The sequence below is a fragment of the Rhinoderma darwinii genome, chromosome 1 (assembly GCF_050947455.1).
Source record: "Rhinoderma darwinii isolate aRhiDar2 chromosome 1, aRhiDar2.hap1, whole genome shotgun sequence".
NCBI lineage: Eukaryota > Metazoa > Chordata > Amphibia > Anura > Rhinodermatidae > Rhinoderma > Rhinoderma darwinii.
The window spans coordinates 76,649,776-76,665,242 of NC_134687.1; the positions used below are offsets into that span (position 1 = coordinate 76,649,776).

The 15,467-nt window shown below is 41.5% G+C and overlaps 1 protein-coding gene across 2 annotated transcripts in view; it reads right to left on the reverse strand.

Annotated features, from left to right (window-relative positions):
* PDCL2 (phosducin like 2) overlaps window positions 1-13,218 on the reverse strand; it is a 47,797-nt gene extending 34,579 nt beyond the window's left edge. The window contains exon 1 of one of the 2 annotated variants that reach the window (XM_075849613.1): window positions 13,145-13,218. In XM_075849613.1, coding sequence (XP_075705728.1) covers window positions 13,145-13,150 — 6 coding nt within the window. In that variant the 5' untranslated portion in view covers window positions 13,151-13,218. The remainder of the gene's footprint in view (window positions 1-13,144) is intronic. The other variant, XM_075849612.1, reaches the window with a different exon arrangement.
* Window positions 13,219-15,467: the final 2,249 nt, after the last annotated feature.

Here is a 15,467-nt window from a genome sequence, read left to right on the forward strand (position 1 = left end):
TTTTATACTGGTACACAATGATACTATTAAATAGTCTATATAAGGACTTTCAGCCTAGGCTGTAAAAACTATACTAAGCCTTACAGATACGGCTCTGTTCAGATTGCGTTTGAGCCTTCCGTCGAGTATTACCTGACGTATATCATGATGGAATACCCTGATGTATGCCACTGTATAAGTTTTTGTTTTTTTACTGCCTTAAGGACACTCTTTAACCCTTTTAGGACACAGCCTCTTTTTCTAAATTTAAACGTATCTGCTTGTAAAAGAGATAGTAAAACCACACAAAATAGTTACTAGTTAAAGGGAACCTGTCACCAGCATTTTAGCTATAAAGCCAGCAATACCTGGTGAAAGTGGGTGAAAAATCATTGTCATCTAAGCTATAAATATGTTCTAAGTAAGCTCTGTAGCTTTAGTTTTCCGTTTTTCAGTGGTCCCACACCGTATGCAAATGAGCAGAAAAGAGTCAAATCTTCATCTGAAAAGAGTCAGATTTTCATTCCTCCAGCGTCTCAGAGTGGACTCCACCTCCTTCTTTTTGATTGACAGCTCCTTAGCCAGTCAGGGCCAGACAGTTGGCAACGGTGGGCGGGGTTAAGAAGCTGCATCCCAGAGGAAAAATAATTACCATAAAAGGCGGGAAGAGTTTAAACGACGATATTTACAGACAGAGGAGGACTTTAGGAAAGAAGAGAACAGGAACGAACTCGGGACAGCTGCGGCCATTGAGGGGTCAGGCTAGTTTAACAGGTAAGATGTTGATGACAGGATCCCTTTAACATCCCCCATATGTCTACTTTATGTTTGCATCAGGTTTTTTTTCACATCCTTTTATTTTTCTAGGACGTTACAAGGCTTAGAACTTTAGCAGCAATTTCTCATATTTTCAAGAAAGTTTCAAAAGGCTATTTTTTCAGGGACCAGTTCAGTTCTGAAGTGGCTTTCAGGGCCTTCTATATTAGAAAGTCCCCATAAATCACCCCATTTTGAAAACTGCACCCCTCAAAGTATTCAAAACCACATTCAGCAAGTATTTTAACCCTTTAGGCGTTTCACAGGGATTAAGGCAAAGTAGAGGTGAAATTTACAAATTTCATTTTCTTTGCCGAAATTAATTTGTAATAAAAAAAAAATCTGTAACACAGAAGGTTTTACCAGAGAAAGGCAACTCAATATTTATCGCCCAGATTCTGCAGTTTTTAGAAATATCCAACATCTGGCTCTAGTGTCCTAATGGACTGAAGCACCGGCCTCAGAAGCAAAGGAGCACCTAGTGGATTTTGGGGCCTCCTTTTTTTAGGAATATATTTTAGGCACCATGTCAGGTTTGAAGAGGTCTTGTGGTACCTAAACAGTCGAAACGCCCCAAAAGTGACCCCATTTTGGAACTACACCCCTCAAGGCATTTTTCTAGGGGTATAGTTAGCATTTTGACCCCACAGTTTTTTGGCAGAATTTAGTGGAATTAGTCTGTGAAGATGAAAATCACCTTTTTGTCTGTGGAAACATAGAATTTTTTCATTTTTACAAGGAATAAAGGAGAAAAAGCACCACAACATTTGTAAAGCAATTGTTCCTGATTATGGCAATACCACATATGTGGTAATAAACTGCTGTTTGGTCCCACTGCAGGGCTCAGAAGGGAAGGAGCGCCTTTTGGATTTTGGAGTGCAGATTTTGCTGGATTGGTTTTTAGTGCCATGTCGGGTGTGCAAAGCCCCGGAGGGACCTAAAGATCCGAAACGCCCCAAAAGTGACCCCATTTTGGAACTACACCCCTCAAGGCATTTTTCTAGGGGTGTAGTGAGCATTTTGACCCCACAGGTTTTTTGTAGAATTTAGTGGAATTAGGCTGTAAAAATGAATATCAACATTTTTGTGCACTAAAATGTTGCATTTTTTAATTTTCACAAGGGATAAAAGAGAAAAAGCACCTCAACTGTTGTAAAGTAATTTCTCCTGATTACGTCAATACCCTATATGTGGTCATAAATGGTTTTTTATTAGAAACTAATTAACCCTTTCAGGACTAATGTTTTTTTGCTTTTTCATTTTCGTTTTTCACTCCCCGCCTTCTAAGAGCCTTCTAAGGTGGTGGTATATGTCTGTATGTGAGAAATGATATGAAGGCGAGTGTGAAAGAGACAATAGTGGGTGAATACTGTGAGGAGGTTGAAACCTTGTGGGTGGAACTAGAAAGGGAGGTAAACACTGAAAAAATTACTTTTGGTGTAATCTATAGACCCCCCAATATAACTGAGGAGATGGATGTTCAGCTATATAAACAGATGGAGCAGGCTGCACAGGCGGGTACTGTAGATGATAATGGGAGATTTTAATTTCCGGGATATTAATTGGTGTCATGGTTCGGCTTCAACTGCAAAGGGGAGACATTTGCTCAACCTGTTGCAGGAAAATTTTATGGGCCAGTTTGTGGAAGACCCGACTAGAGGTGAAGCTCTGTTGGATCTGGTCATTTCTAATAATGCAGATCTTGTTGGGAATGTCAATGTTCGTGAAAACCTCGGTAACAGTGATCATAATATAGTTACATTTTACCTATACTGTAAAAAACAAACGCAGGCTGGGAGGGCAAAAACATTTGATTTTAAGAAAGCCAATTTCCCCAGGATGAGGGCTGCAATTCAGGATATGGACTGGGAAGAACTAATGTCAAATAATGGGACAAATGATAAATGGGAGATTTTCAAATCTACTTTGAGTTATTATAGTGCAAAATGTATTCCTATAGGTAACAAGTATAAACGACTCAAATTAAACCCCACATGGCTTACACCTTCTGTGAAAGGGGCAATACACGACAAAAAAAGGGCATTTAAAAAATACAAATCTGAGGGTACAGCTGTAGCCTTTGTAAAATATAAAGAGCTTAATAAAATCTGTAAAAATGTAATAAAATTAGCAAAAATACAAAATGAAAGGCAGGTGGCCAAGGATAGTAAAACAAATCCCAAAAAATTCTTCAAGTATATAAATGCAAAAAAGCCCAGGTCTGAACATGTAGGACCCCTAGATAATGGTAATGGGGAGTTGATCACAGGGGATCAAGAGAAGGCAGAGTTACTAAATGGGTTCTTTAGCTCTGTATATACAACTGAAGAAAGAGCAGCTGATGTAGCCAGTGCCAGTGCTGTTAATATATCAGTTGATATACTGAATTGGATGAATGTAGAGATGGTCCAAGCTAAATTAAATAAAATAAATGTGCACAAGGCCCCGGGACCAGATGGGTTACACCCTAGAATTCTTAAAGAGCTTAGTTCAGTTATTTCTGTCCCCCTTTTCATAATATTCAGAGAATCTCTAGTGACTGGTATAGTGCCAAGGGACTGGCGCAGCGCAAATGTGGTGCCTATTTTCAAAAAGGGCTCTAGGTCTTCCCCAGGTAATTATAGACCAGTAAGCTTAACATCCATCGTGGGGAAAATGTTTGAGGGGCTATTGAGGGACTATATACAGGAATATGTGACAATAAATAGCATTATAAGTGACAGCCAGCACGGTTTTACTAAGGACAGAAGTTGTCAAACTAACCTAATCTGTTTTTATGAAGAGGTGAGCAGAAGTCTAGACAGAGGGGCCGCTGTGGATATAGTGTTTTTGGACTTTGCAAAGGCATTTGACACTGTCCCCCATAGACGCCTAATGGGTAAATTAAGGACTATAGGTTTAGAGAATATAGTTTGTAATTGGATTGAGAATTGGCTCAAGGACCGTATCCAGAGAGTTGTGGTCAATGATTCCTTCTCTGAATGGTCACCGGTTATAAGTGGTGTACCCCAGGGTTCAGTGCTGGGACCACTATTATTCAACTTATTTATTAATGATATAGAGCAGGGGTCGGGAACCTATGGCTCGCGAGCCAGATATGGCTCTTTTGATGGCCGTATCTGGCTCGCAGACAGGGCTCCTACCCAGTGGCGGATTATCATTAGGGCGTTTCGGGCGGTCGCCCGGGGCCCAAGACTGCCAGGGGGCCCAAGGAGCCTATGACCGCCCGAACCCCCTCATGCCCAGTGGCGTCGCTAGCACCGGAGGGAGCCCCGGTGCCAGGACCGCACCTGTCAGGCGAGGGGAGCTTTGCTTCTACTTAGCAGCCGTGGTCTGTGCTGCTTTAGAAGCTCCCCCTCCAGCCCCCCTTCCCTGCTCTAAACATCTCTGCTGCTAGCTGTCGGGACATGGGGGAGGGGAGACTGTCGGCGGGCTCTGTGCTGTGAGCAGGAGAAGAGCTGCAGTGAAGACATAAAAGGTAAGTGCATGTGTGTTTAATATCCATATTCATGTGTGTTTAATGTCCATATTCATGTATGTTTAATGTCCATATTCATGTATGTTTAATGTCCATATTCATGTATGTTTAATGTCCATATTCATGTATGTTTAATGTCCATATTCATGTGTTTACAAGGTGTACTTTGTGTATAATGTGCATACTCGTGTATAATGTGCCTACTTAGTGTATAATGTGCATACTCGTGTGTACTTTGTGTACTATGCATACTTTGTGTATAATGTGCCTACTTTGTGTACTTTGTGCATAATGTGTGTACTTTGTGTACTGTGCGTACTTTGTGCATAATGTGCGTACTTTGTACTGTGCGTACTTTGTGCATAATGTGCGTACTTTGTGCGTACTTTGTGCATAATGTGCGTACTTTGTGCGTACTTTGTGCATAATGTGCGTACTTTGTGCATAATGTGCGTACTTTGTGCATAATGTGGTACTTTGTGTACTGTGCATACTTTGTGCATAATGTGCCTACTTTGTGCATAATGTGCGTACTTTGTGCATAATGTGCGTACTTTGTGCATAATGTGCCTACTTTGTGCATAATGTGCGTACTTTGTGCATAATGTGGTACTTTGTGTTCTGTGCATACTTTGTGCATAATGTGCATACTTTGTGCATAATGTGCGTACTTTGTGCATAATGTGCGTACTTTGTGCATAATGTGCCTACTTTGTGCATAATGTGCGTACTTTGTGTACTTTGTGCATAATGTGGGTACTTTGTGCATAATGTGCGTACTTTGTGTACTTTGTGCATAATGTGTGTACTTTGTGCATAATGTGCGTACTTTGTGCATAATGTGGTACTTTGTGTACTGTGCATACTTTGTGCATAATGTGCGTACTTTGTGTACTTTGTGCATAATGTGCGTACTTTGTGCATAATGTGCCTACTTTGTGCATAATGTGCGTACTTTGTGTACTTTGTGCATAATGTGCGTACTTTGTGCATAATGTGCCTACTTTGTGTACTTTGTGCATAATGTGGTACTTTGTGTACTTTGTGCATAATGTGCGTACTTTGTGCATAATGTGCCTACTTTGTGTACTTTGTGCATAATGTGCGTACTTTGTGCATAATGTGCATAATGTGCGTACTTTGTGCATAATGTGCGTACTTTGTGCATAATTTGCGTACTTTGTGCATAATGTGGTACTTTGTGTACTGTGCGTACTTTGTGCATAATGTGCCTACTTTGTGTACTTTGTGCATAATGTGGTACTTTGTGTACTGTGCGTACTTTGTGCATAATGTGCATAATGTGCGTACTTTGTGCATAATGTGCCTACTTTGTGTACTGTGTGTACTTTGTGCATAATGTGCGTACTTTGTGCATAATGTGCGTACTTTGTGCATAATGTGCGTACTGTGTGTACTTTGTGCATAATGTGCCTACTTTGTGTACTAGTGTTTAGGTAGTGTTAGCAATAGTTACGGCGCGGCAGGGTGGTGGTGGAGAAGGGGGGCCCAAGTTTGGGTAACAGCCCAGGGCCCATGGTCTTCTTAATCCGCCACTGCTCCTACCTGTCTATGGGAAGGATGCATGCACCGCGCTCCATCAGCCCGTGCACCGCGCTCCATCAGGCCGCGGTGCACGCTGATATTGGTAGTTCTTTGATGGCCTGATAAGCATTGGCGGCAGTGGTGAGCGGCAGGGAGCATGGACTACATTTCCCATAACTCCCTGCATAGCCGCGCCGTCTGCAAGCACGCACCTGCGTCCCCTAGTGAAGCGGCATCTGCCTCCTCCCTTGTGTCTCCCTTGGACGTTAACGGTAGGAAGTATTCTATTCGTCGTTGGTTAGCAACAGCATTAAAACGTTATTATGTTATAAAAAAAAGAGTTCGGAGATTTGTTGTTCTTTAAAATTAAATACAAGTCAATGTGTGCACTTTATGTACAGTGAGACTATTTAATAAAGTTCAATTATTTATTACGCTGGGTGTGCCTGCTTGTATGTACCACTTTAAGTAGTAAATGCTTTAGTTCCCTATGGGTCTGAGCCTCTCTTTTTTGTTCATTTTCTGTAAGACCAACACTTTTAAAAGGGCCACTGACAGATACAATTGCTCCAGCGGTCACTTAGTACACAAAGGAGTGTTCCTCTCTGCTGCACTAAGCCACCGCTGGACCTAAACAATAATTCGCTGTAAAATAATAAAATAGATAATTGACATAACTGACAATGCGTTGTGTGACATGTCCAACATTCCAGCTTCTTTCTTCTGCGAATGCCTCAAAGCTGGCATTCTCTCAACATCAGGTGGGAAGAATGCCAGCTTCCAGTCATGCGCAGGAAAAAGAAGAAGCCAGACTGCTGGACTGATGTCATGCATCGCAAGCTCACAATGTAAGTTATTTATTTAATTTTTTTACTGCTAATTACCATTGTTTCAGTCCAGTTGTGGCTTTATACAGCAGGGAGGAGCATTCCTTGCTGTACTAAGTGAACATTGGAGCGATTGATCTGTCAATGGCCCTTTAAACATATTGTACGGCTCTCGCGGAATTATATTTCAAAATATGTGGCGTTTACGGCTCTCTTAGCCAAAAAGGTTCCTGACCCCTGATATAGAGGATGGGATTAATAGCACTATTTCTATTTTTGCAGATGACACCAAGCTATGTAATATAGTTCAGACTATGGAAGATGTTCATGAATTGCAGGCAGATTTAACCAAACTAAGTGTTTGGGCGTCCACTTGGCAGATGAAGTTTAATGTAGATAAATGTAAAGTTATGCATCTGGGTACCAGCAACCTGCATGCATCATATGTCCTAGGGGGCGCTACACTGGCGGATTCACTTGTTGAGAAGGATCTGGGTGTACTTGTAAATCTAAAACTCAATAACAGCATGCAGTGTCAATCAGCTGCTTCAAAGGCCAGCAGGATATTGTCGTGTATTAAAAGAGGCATGGACTCGCGGGACAGGGATGTAATATTACCACTTTACAAAGCATTAGTGAGGCCTCATCTAGAATATGCAGTTCAGTTCTGGGCTCCAGTTCATAGAAAGGATGCCCTGGAGTTGGAAAAAATACAAAGAAGAGCAACGAAGCTAATTAGGGGCATGGAGAATTTAAGTTATGAGGAAAGATTGAAAGAATTAAACCTATTTAGCCTTGAAAAAAGACGACTAAGGGGGGACATGATTAACTTATATAAATATATTAATGGCACATACAAAAAATATGGTGAAATCCTGTTCCTTGTAAAACCCCCTCAAAAAACAAGGGGGCACTCCCTCCGTGTGGAGAAAAAAAGGTTCAAGCTGCAGAGGCGACAAGGCTTCTTTACAGTGAGAACTGTGAATCTATGGAATAGCCTACCGCAGGAGCTGGTCACAGCAGGGACAGTAGATGGCTTTAAAAAAGGGTTAGATAATTTCCTAGAACAAAAAAATATTAGCTCCTATGTGTAGAAATTTTTCCTTCCCTTTTCCCTTCCCTTGGTTGAACTTGATGGACATGTGTCTTTTTTCAGCCGTACTAACTATGTAACTATGTAACTATGTAACCATATTCTGAGCCGTAACTTTTTTATTGTTTAGTCAAAAAAGCTGTGGGAGGTTTTGTTTTTTGTGGGACGGGTTGTAGCTTTTATTGGTACTATTTTGGGGTAGATGCGACTTTTTGATCACTTTTTATTCTATATCTTGGGAGGGGTGGTGACCAAAAAATAGCGATGCTTACATAGTTTTCCATGCGGAAAAAATAACATTATAGTTTCATAGATTGGGTCGTTACGAACACGGTGATACCAAATATGTGTACTTTTTTTAACGGTTTCATTTTTTTCCTATAATAAATGACTTATTATAGGAAAACAAAAACTTTTATTTTTACACTTTTATAAAACATTTTTATTAACTTTTTTTACTTTTTACACTTAATTTTTTTGCCTGCAGCTCTGATCGCCGCTAGAATACATTACACTACCTAGTAGTGTAATGTATTTCAACTGTCAGTGTGACGTCACAGTCACTCTGACAGCAAGGGTATGTTCACACGCAGTGAGCAAAAACGTCTGAAAATACGGAACTGTTTTCAGGCGAAAACAGCTCCTGATTTTCAGGCGTTTTTTCGAACAACTCGCGTTTTTCGCTGCGTTTTTTACGGCCGTTTTTGGAGATGTTTTTTAAGGATGTCAATGAAAAACGCCTCCAAATACGTCCAAAGAATTGTCCTGCACTTCTTTTGACGACCTGTCATTTTACGCTCCGTATTTTGACAGCGACGCGTAAAATAAAGGCTCGTGGGAACAGAACATTGTAATTCCCATTGAAAGCAATGGGCAGATGTTTGTAGGCGTATTAGGGACGTTTTTTCAGGCGTAATTCGAGGCGTAAAACACCCGAATTACATCTGAAACCACTGCTTGTGAACGTACCCTGAGTCTACGAGGACCAAGCCAGAGGCTGGTCCTCATAGGCTTCCATACATGGCAGGAGAAGAGGAACGCCCTCAGGCGACAGCCAAATTTCCCAACTACCCAAATAATTCTTTTATGTATAAAATAATAAATCTTTATTCGCTACTTGTAGCAAGACAGACCACACAAATAATTTTAAAATTCCCACTATCATAAATCCGGACAGCAGTAAATTGCCTGTGTGTACAGGCAGTAGATGGATGCCGACAAGCATATATGAATGAGTTCAACAATTTGATTATAATGTATCGACTAGGTGGATAGTAAGTCCGGACAATGATAGGATCTAAAATACAATTAGGAGCCCCCCCGACATGTTTCGCTACTAAGTAGCGTCCTCAGGGGTACACGGGGCTTCATTAGCCCCGTGTACCCCTGAGGACGCTACTTAGTAGCGAAACATGTCGGGGGGGCTCCTAATTGTATTTTAGATCCTATCATTGTCCGGACTTACTATCCACCTAGTCGATACATTATAATCAAATTGTTGAACTCATTCATATATGCTTGTCGGCATCCATCTACTGCCTGTACACACAGGCAATTTACTGCTGTCCGGATTTATGATAGTGGGAATTTTAAAATTATTTGTGTGGTCTGTCTTGCTACAAGTAGCGAATAAAGATTTATTATTTTATACATAAAAGAATTATTTGGGTAGTTGGGAAATTTGGCTGTCGCCTGAGGGCGTTCCTCTTCTCCTGTCTATTAATAGTTGCCTGCCAACTACCTGGGGTCTCTTTAATCCTTTTTGTGTACTCCATACATGGCAGACCCGGGGGCCGTTGCCTGGCCTCCGGATGCCAGCAGTAGCATCAGCAACCCCCACAATTGCATGGGGGCTGCTGATGTGCTACAGACCCCCTAAATGTGGTGATCGCAATCGAGCACCGCATTTAACGGGTTAATTGATGAAATCAGCGGCGATGAGCCGCTGATCGGCAACACTGGAGTGTCAGCTGTCGGGACAGCTGATCGCCCAGTTTCCGATGCACACCTTGTCGCCGACAGTGTGCATCAAGAACGACACACTGACTTCCTGTCACTCTGACAGGAAACCTATCAAGACCCGCCGAAGATTGGTCCTGATGGACTTCCATCCATGGCAGACATGGAGGCCATTGTTTGGCTTCCGTTTGCCATGCTAACTATCGGCAAACCCCGCTATTTCGGACCGGGGTCTGCCGATATGCTAGAAACCACTAAGATTCGGCAATTGCAACCGATCGCCAAATTTAAGGGGTTAATTTGCCGAAGTCAGCGGGAAAGGACCGCTGGCCGGCAAGAGTGGAGTGTCAGCTGTCGGCGACAGCTGACCTCCCGATTCCCGGTGCACACTGTCGCCGACAGTGTGCACCGGAAGCAACTCAGTAACTATACGTCCTCGTGCGGGAAGTAACCTCCCGCAACAACGTATAGTTACTTACTCGTGCGGGTAGGGGTTAAAGCTGTAGTCTCTGTAGCCAGCAGTGTAAATCTGGGTCATATAGGCATTCAGCATTCCATAGATAGACTTTTCTTACTGTATAGGATCCATTACTATATTAATGATTACATTGTATATATTTACATAGTTCTTACAACGCCATACATATGTAGCCAAGTTGCAGCGTGATATCACACAAAAAAAGCCTTTGAAAAGTCATTGAAAAAGTCAAGTTAAACTTTCTTGCCACTGTGTATTTAATGTGTTAAGAGTCAAGATAAAGATGGCTATATCTGTATATAGCCTTATGGTGCCTCCATACGTCACTACATTATGGAGGTATTAACTTAGAGAGGCTCTGTCACCAGATTTTCAAACCCCTATATCCTATTGCAGCTGATCGGCGCTGCAATGTAGATAACAGTAACGTTTTTCTTTTTCAAAATCAAGCATTTTTGGCCAAGTTATGAGCATTTTTATATTTCTGCAAATGAGGCTTTCTTATGTACAACTGGGCGTGTTTAAAGTTAAGTCCAAGTGACCGCAGTATTTAACGGGTTAACGGGTTAAATGAGCGGGATGCCGCTAGTTACTCTGAAGTGTCGGCTGTAACATACAGCCGACACCGGCTTCGTATAGAGTTGGTTCACTCCGTGAGCCCGTTCCATACTTGCCCTACCCGACTTTGGCGTATGGATACGTCAAATGTCGGGAAGGGGTTAATATTATTTACTCCCCACATTTCAAAAGCCATAACTTTTTTTGTTTTCCGTCAAGATAATGGTATGAGGTTTGTTTTTGCAGGCCGAGTTGTAGTCTTTAATGGCACCATTTAACCCTTCCAGGAGCAGACTAATTTTTGTTTTTACGCTTTTGTTTTTTCTTCCCCGCCTTCAAAAGGTCAAAACTTTTTTATTTTTTCATTGACACAGCCAAATGAGGGCTTAATTTTTACGTGATAAACTGGGAGGCTGGAAAAAATGCAGAATTGGGTGGAATTGGAAAAAAACTGCAGTTCCGCCATTTTCTTATGGGTTTCGTTTTTACGGTGTTCACTTTATGGGAAAAATGACACATTACCTTTATTCTGTGCGTTAGTACGATCACGGTGATTTCAAATTTATATAGCTTTTGTTATGTTTTAGTACCTTTAAAAAAAAATTTATGTTTGAGAGAAACATAAATTTTCTTGCATCGCCATATTGTGACTTAACTTAGATGTGGTAGTTTACAGGTGGATCCTGCATGTCAGAGACACGCAAGACTCGCTGTCACTGAACCCGTCAGTCCTGTGGACCTGAGGGATTCATGTCTTAGTGAACAACACAGCTTCTCTCTATACAGAAAATAAAGCAGCTGCATCTCAAAAAGTAAAAATAATTTTTAATAAAATGTATTTAGGAAGTTGCACCAATCACACTGATGCACAATTTTATATATATATATATATATATATATATATATATATATATATATATATATATATATATATATATATATATTTAAAAAAATGATGTTAAACGTGTACATAGCCTTTAATTCCTGCAAAAAGGCATTGTGCCCAGGCTGAAGCCCCAGATTAACCCCCTACTTGCTGATATCTGGGTAGACAGAAGTCTAAGGCCCCATGCACATGACCGTGTTTTTGTGGCCGCAATTCCCCCGAAAATCCACGGGAGAATTGCGGCCCCATTCTTTTCTATGGGGCCGTGCACACGACCGCAGTTTTTGCGGTCCGTGCACGGCCCGGGAGCCCGGACCGCAGAAAGAACGGGCATGTCTTATTACGGCCCGGTTCTGCGGTCCGGGCTCATTGAAAACAATGGCCGCGGCCATGTGCATGTCCCGCGATTTGCGGGCGGCCTGCGGCTGACAGTCCGCTGACAGTCCGCAGCCGGCCGACCCGAAAATCACGGCCGTGCACACGGCTACGGTCGTGTGCATGAGGCCTAAGGTGAGGTATCAGATCATAAGACAATGTCGTGGTTGGTCCTAGTGGTACAACAGTGGAAGGACAATAACTAGACAGAGGTCTGGACAGTTGAAATGCAAGTAGAAGATGGGGTCTTCTGCTTGTAATTTGTCTTTTATGCCTCCTTTTTGCTCAGGCACTTGCACAGTTTCCTTAGTCTTATTACATATATGTGTAATAAGGTACCTGATGATTTCTTTCATATTCAATCCTTATAGCACCCTATACATTTAATGGGGCTATCCTGTGCTGAGATGGAGTAAGAAGCTAGTGGAGACTCAGAGACTCCCTGTCCTTAGATGTCCTCTTCATAGGTTTGTGTTGTTAAGCATAGTGCCACTTGTTAACCAAGGTAGTGCCATGTAGATGCTTTGCTGGCTCTTGGCAGCAAAGTTGTTATATATACGAGGATGTGTACTTCTCATACCTTAATAGGGTTGATGCTAGCTCTAAGCCCCTGCAAGAAGGCATATCATTTCCTACGGTATGTGCATATTGATGTGCCAATTGTAGCCCCCGAAGTAACACCTTTTCATTACAGATGACAAGCTAAGTCATAGTTGGCCCTAGATGGAGTCAGGAGGTTAATCCACATTAATCCACAGGGTTCGTATAGAGCCTGTATCAGTTTACGGTCAGTGTTGGTTGGGTTTGGTTCGACTGGCAGAGATGAAGGCAGACAGAATAGATGCAAAACATGTGACCAGGCACAGGCCGTGCTGATATCCCAACATATGTCAGAGAAGAAAATATACCTTTGCAGATTGTTCATTCTTTATATTCTGAACTAGGCTATATAGGTGGAGGAGCCACTTGTTTGGGTGACACTGGTGAACTTAATCTAAAGGAGGGCATATGGAAAGGGGGTGTTTGAGAAAATAAAATGTGGATTAACCTCCTTGTTTTTTTGATATGTATTAGATGTGAGTTCTCAAATAACTTCTGTTGTCGGCAGCGAGCAATATAATTCCATAAATACAGTTACAGTATTATTTACCTGCATGATTATTCTGCGGCATGTAAGAGCAGTGTGTCAGGTGCGCGATGTTTTCTGCATTAATAACTCATCAGAATAATTCTAAAGGTTGGATTCTAACACTAGTATTATGACAGAACAATCTGTGGTTCTAAAGCTAGTACTCTGATCAGAAGCTAGAATTATTTATACAGTGATATCGAATATACAATAAATAATGTCAGCAGTCTTGCCCATGTCAGTTCATGATATATTATATAGAACAGGTAATAAAATCTTTACAGACCTAGACTACACCATTCTTTATATCCTTTATATCCTTTTATAAGGAATGTTAACATAGAACAGTTTTAGAACATAATGCATAATTTCTGTGTGTTATATTGGGTGCTGGACTGAAGCATCTCCTACATAGAGAGATCCAGGGGTATATTTATGAAGTTCTGCGCTCCATACAAAACTTTTAACCCCCCTTGTGTATTTACCATCTTCATGTGAAAGTTAGGGTGAGGGCAAACTTGCCAGCCAAGTCGCAGAAAAAAACCCTACAACTTCTGAAAAAACTCCCAACGTGACCTGATATTTGATCATAGCATCTTAAGACAATTATACCACACACACTGTTAGCAAGGGGGCATGGGAGACATCCAACCACAAACCAGACACATTTAATATTAATTTAAACCGAAGACCGCTAAATTAAATCAGACCAGAGACCCATAAATCATATCCCAGATGCCTAAATCAGACCCTAGACCAGACCCCTAAATTAATTTTGACCCCCAGACCACACCTCTAAGTTGATTCAGACACCAGGCTCTAACATTGATTTATATCCCAGACTCCTAAATTATTTCAGAGCTTAGATCAGACTCCTAAATCATACCCCAGTCAGCTTCCGGATGTTGTATGTGCCAAAATTTTTTTTTTCCTGATGCTGTGTTTAGCGTAAGGACCTTGTGAGCACCACATCACACAAAACCTGATGTAGCAGAGGTGCCTGTGTGCCCTCTGGATTAAGGGACATGGTTGCATCTGTGACCGCTGCGACCGCTACAGTTACATAGTTACATAGTTTGTACGGTTGAAAAAAGACACATGTCCATCAAGTTCAACCAAGGGATGGGAAAGGGGAAGTGGGATGGGAAAGGGGAAGTAAAAAATTTCTACACATAGCAGTTAATATTTTTTTGTTCTAGGAAATTATCTAAGCCTTTTTTAAAGCCATCTACTGTCCCTGCTGCGACCAGCTCCTGCGGTAGGCTATTCCATAGATTCACAGTTCTCACAGTAAAGAAGGCTTGTCGCCTCTACAGGTTGAACCTTTTTTTCTCCAGACGGAGGGAGTGCCCCCTTGTTTTTTGAGGGGGTTTTACATGGAACAGGATTTCACCATATTTTTTGTATGCGCCATTCATATATTTATATAAGTTAATCATGTCCCCCCTTAGTCGTCTTTTCTCAAGGCTAAATAGGTTTAGTTCTTTTAATCTTTCCTCATAACTTAGATTCTCCATGCCCCTTATTAGCTTCGTTGCTCTTCTTTGTATTTTTTCCAACTCCAGGGCATCCTTTCTATGAACTGGAGCCCAGAACTGGACTGCATATTCTAGATGAGGCCTCACTAATGCTTTGTAAAGTGGTAATATTACATCCCTGTCCCGCGAGTCCATGCCTCTTTTGATACACGACAATATTTTGCTGGCCTTTGAAGCAGCTGATTGACACTGCATGCTGAAATTTAGTTTATGATTTACAAGTACACCCAGATCCTTCTCAACAATTGACTCCCCCAGTGTAGCTCCCCCTAGGACATATGATGCTTGCAGGTTTTTCGTACCCAGATGCATAACTTTACATTTATCTACATTAAACTTCATTTGCCAAGTGGACGCCCAAACACTCAGTTTGTTTAAATCTGCCTGCAATTCATGAACATCTTCCATAGACTGAACTATATTACATAGCTTGGTGTCATCTGCAAAAACAGAAATAGTGCTATTAATCCCATCCTCTATATCATTAATAAATAAGTTGAATAATAGTGGTCCCAGCACTGAACCCTGGGGTACACCACTTATAACTGGGGACCATTCAGAGTAGGAATCATTGACCACAACTCTCTGGATACGGTCCTTGAGCCAATTCTCAATCCAATTACAAACTATACTTTCTAAACCTATAGTCCTTAATTTACCCATTAGATGTCTATGAGGGACAGTGTCAAATGCCTTTGCAAAGTCCAAAAACACTATATCCACAGCGGCCCCTCTGTCTAGGCTTCTGCTTACCTCTTCATAAAAACAAATCAGGTTGGTTTGACAGCTTCTGTCCTTTGTAAAAC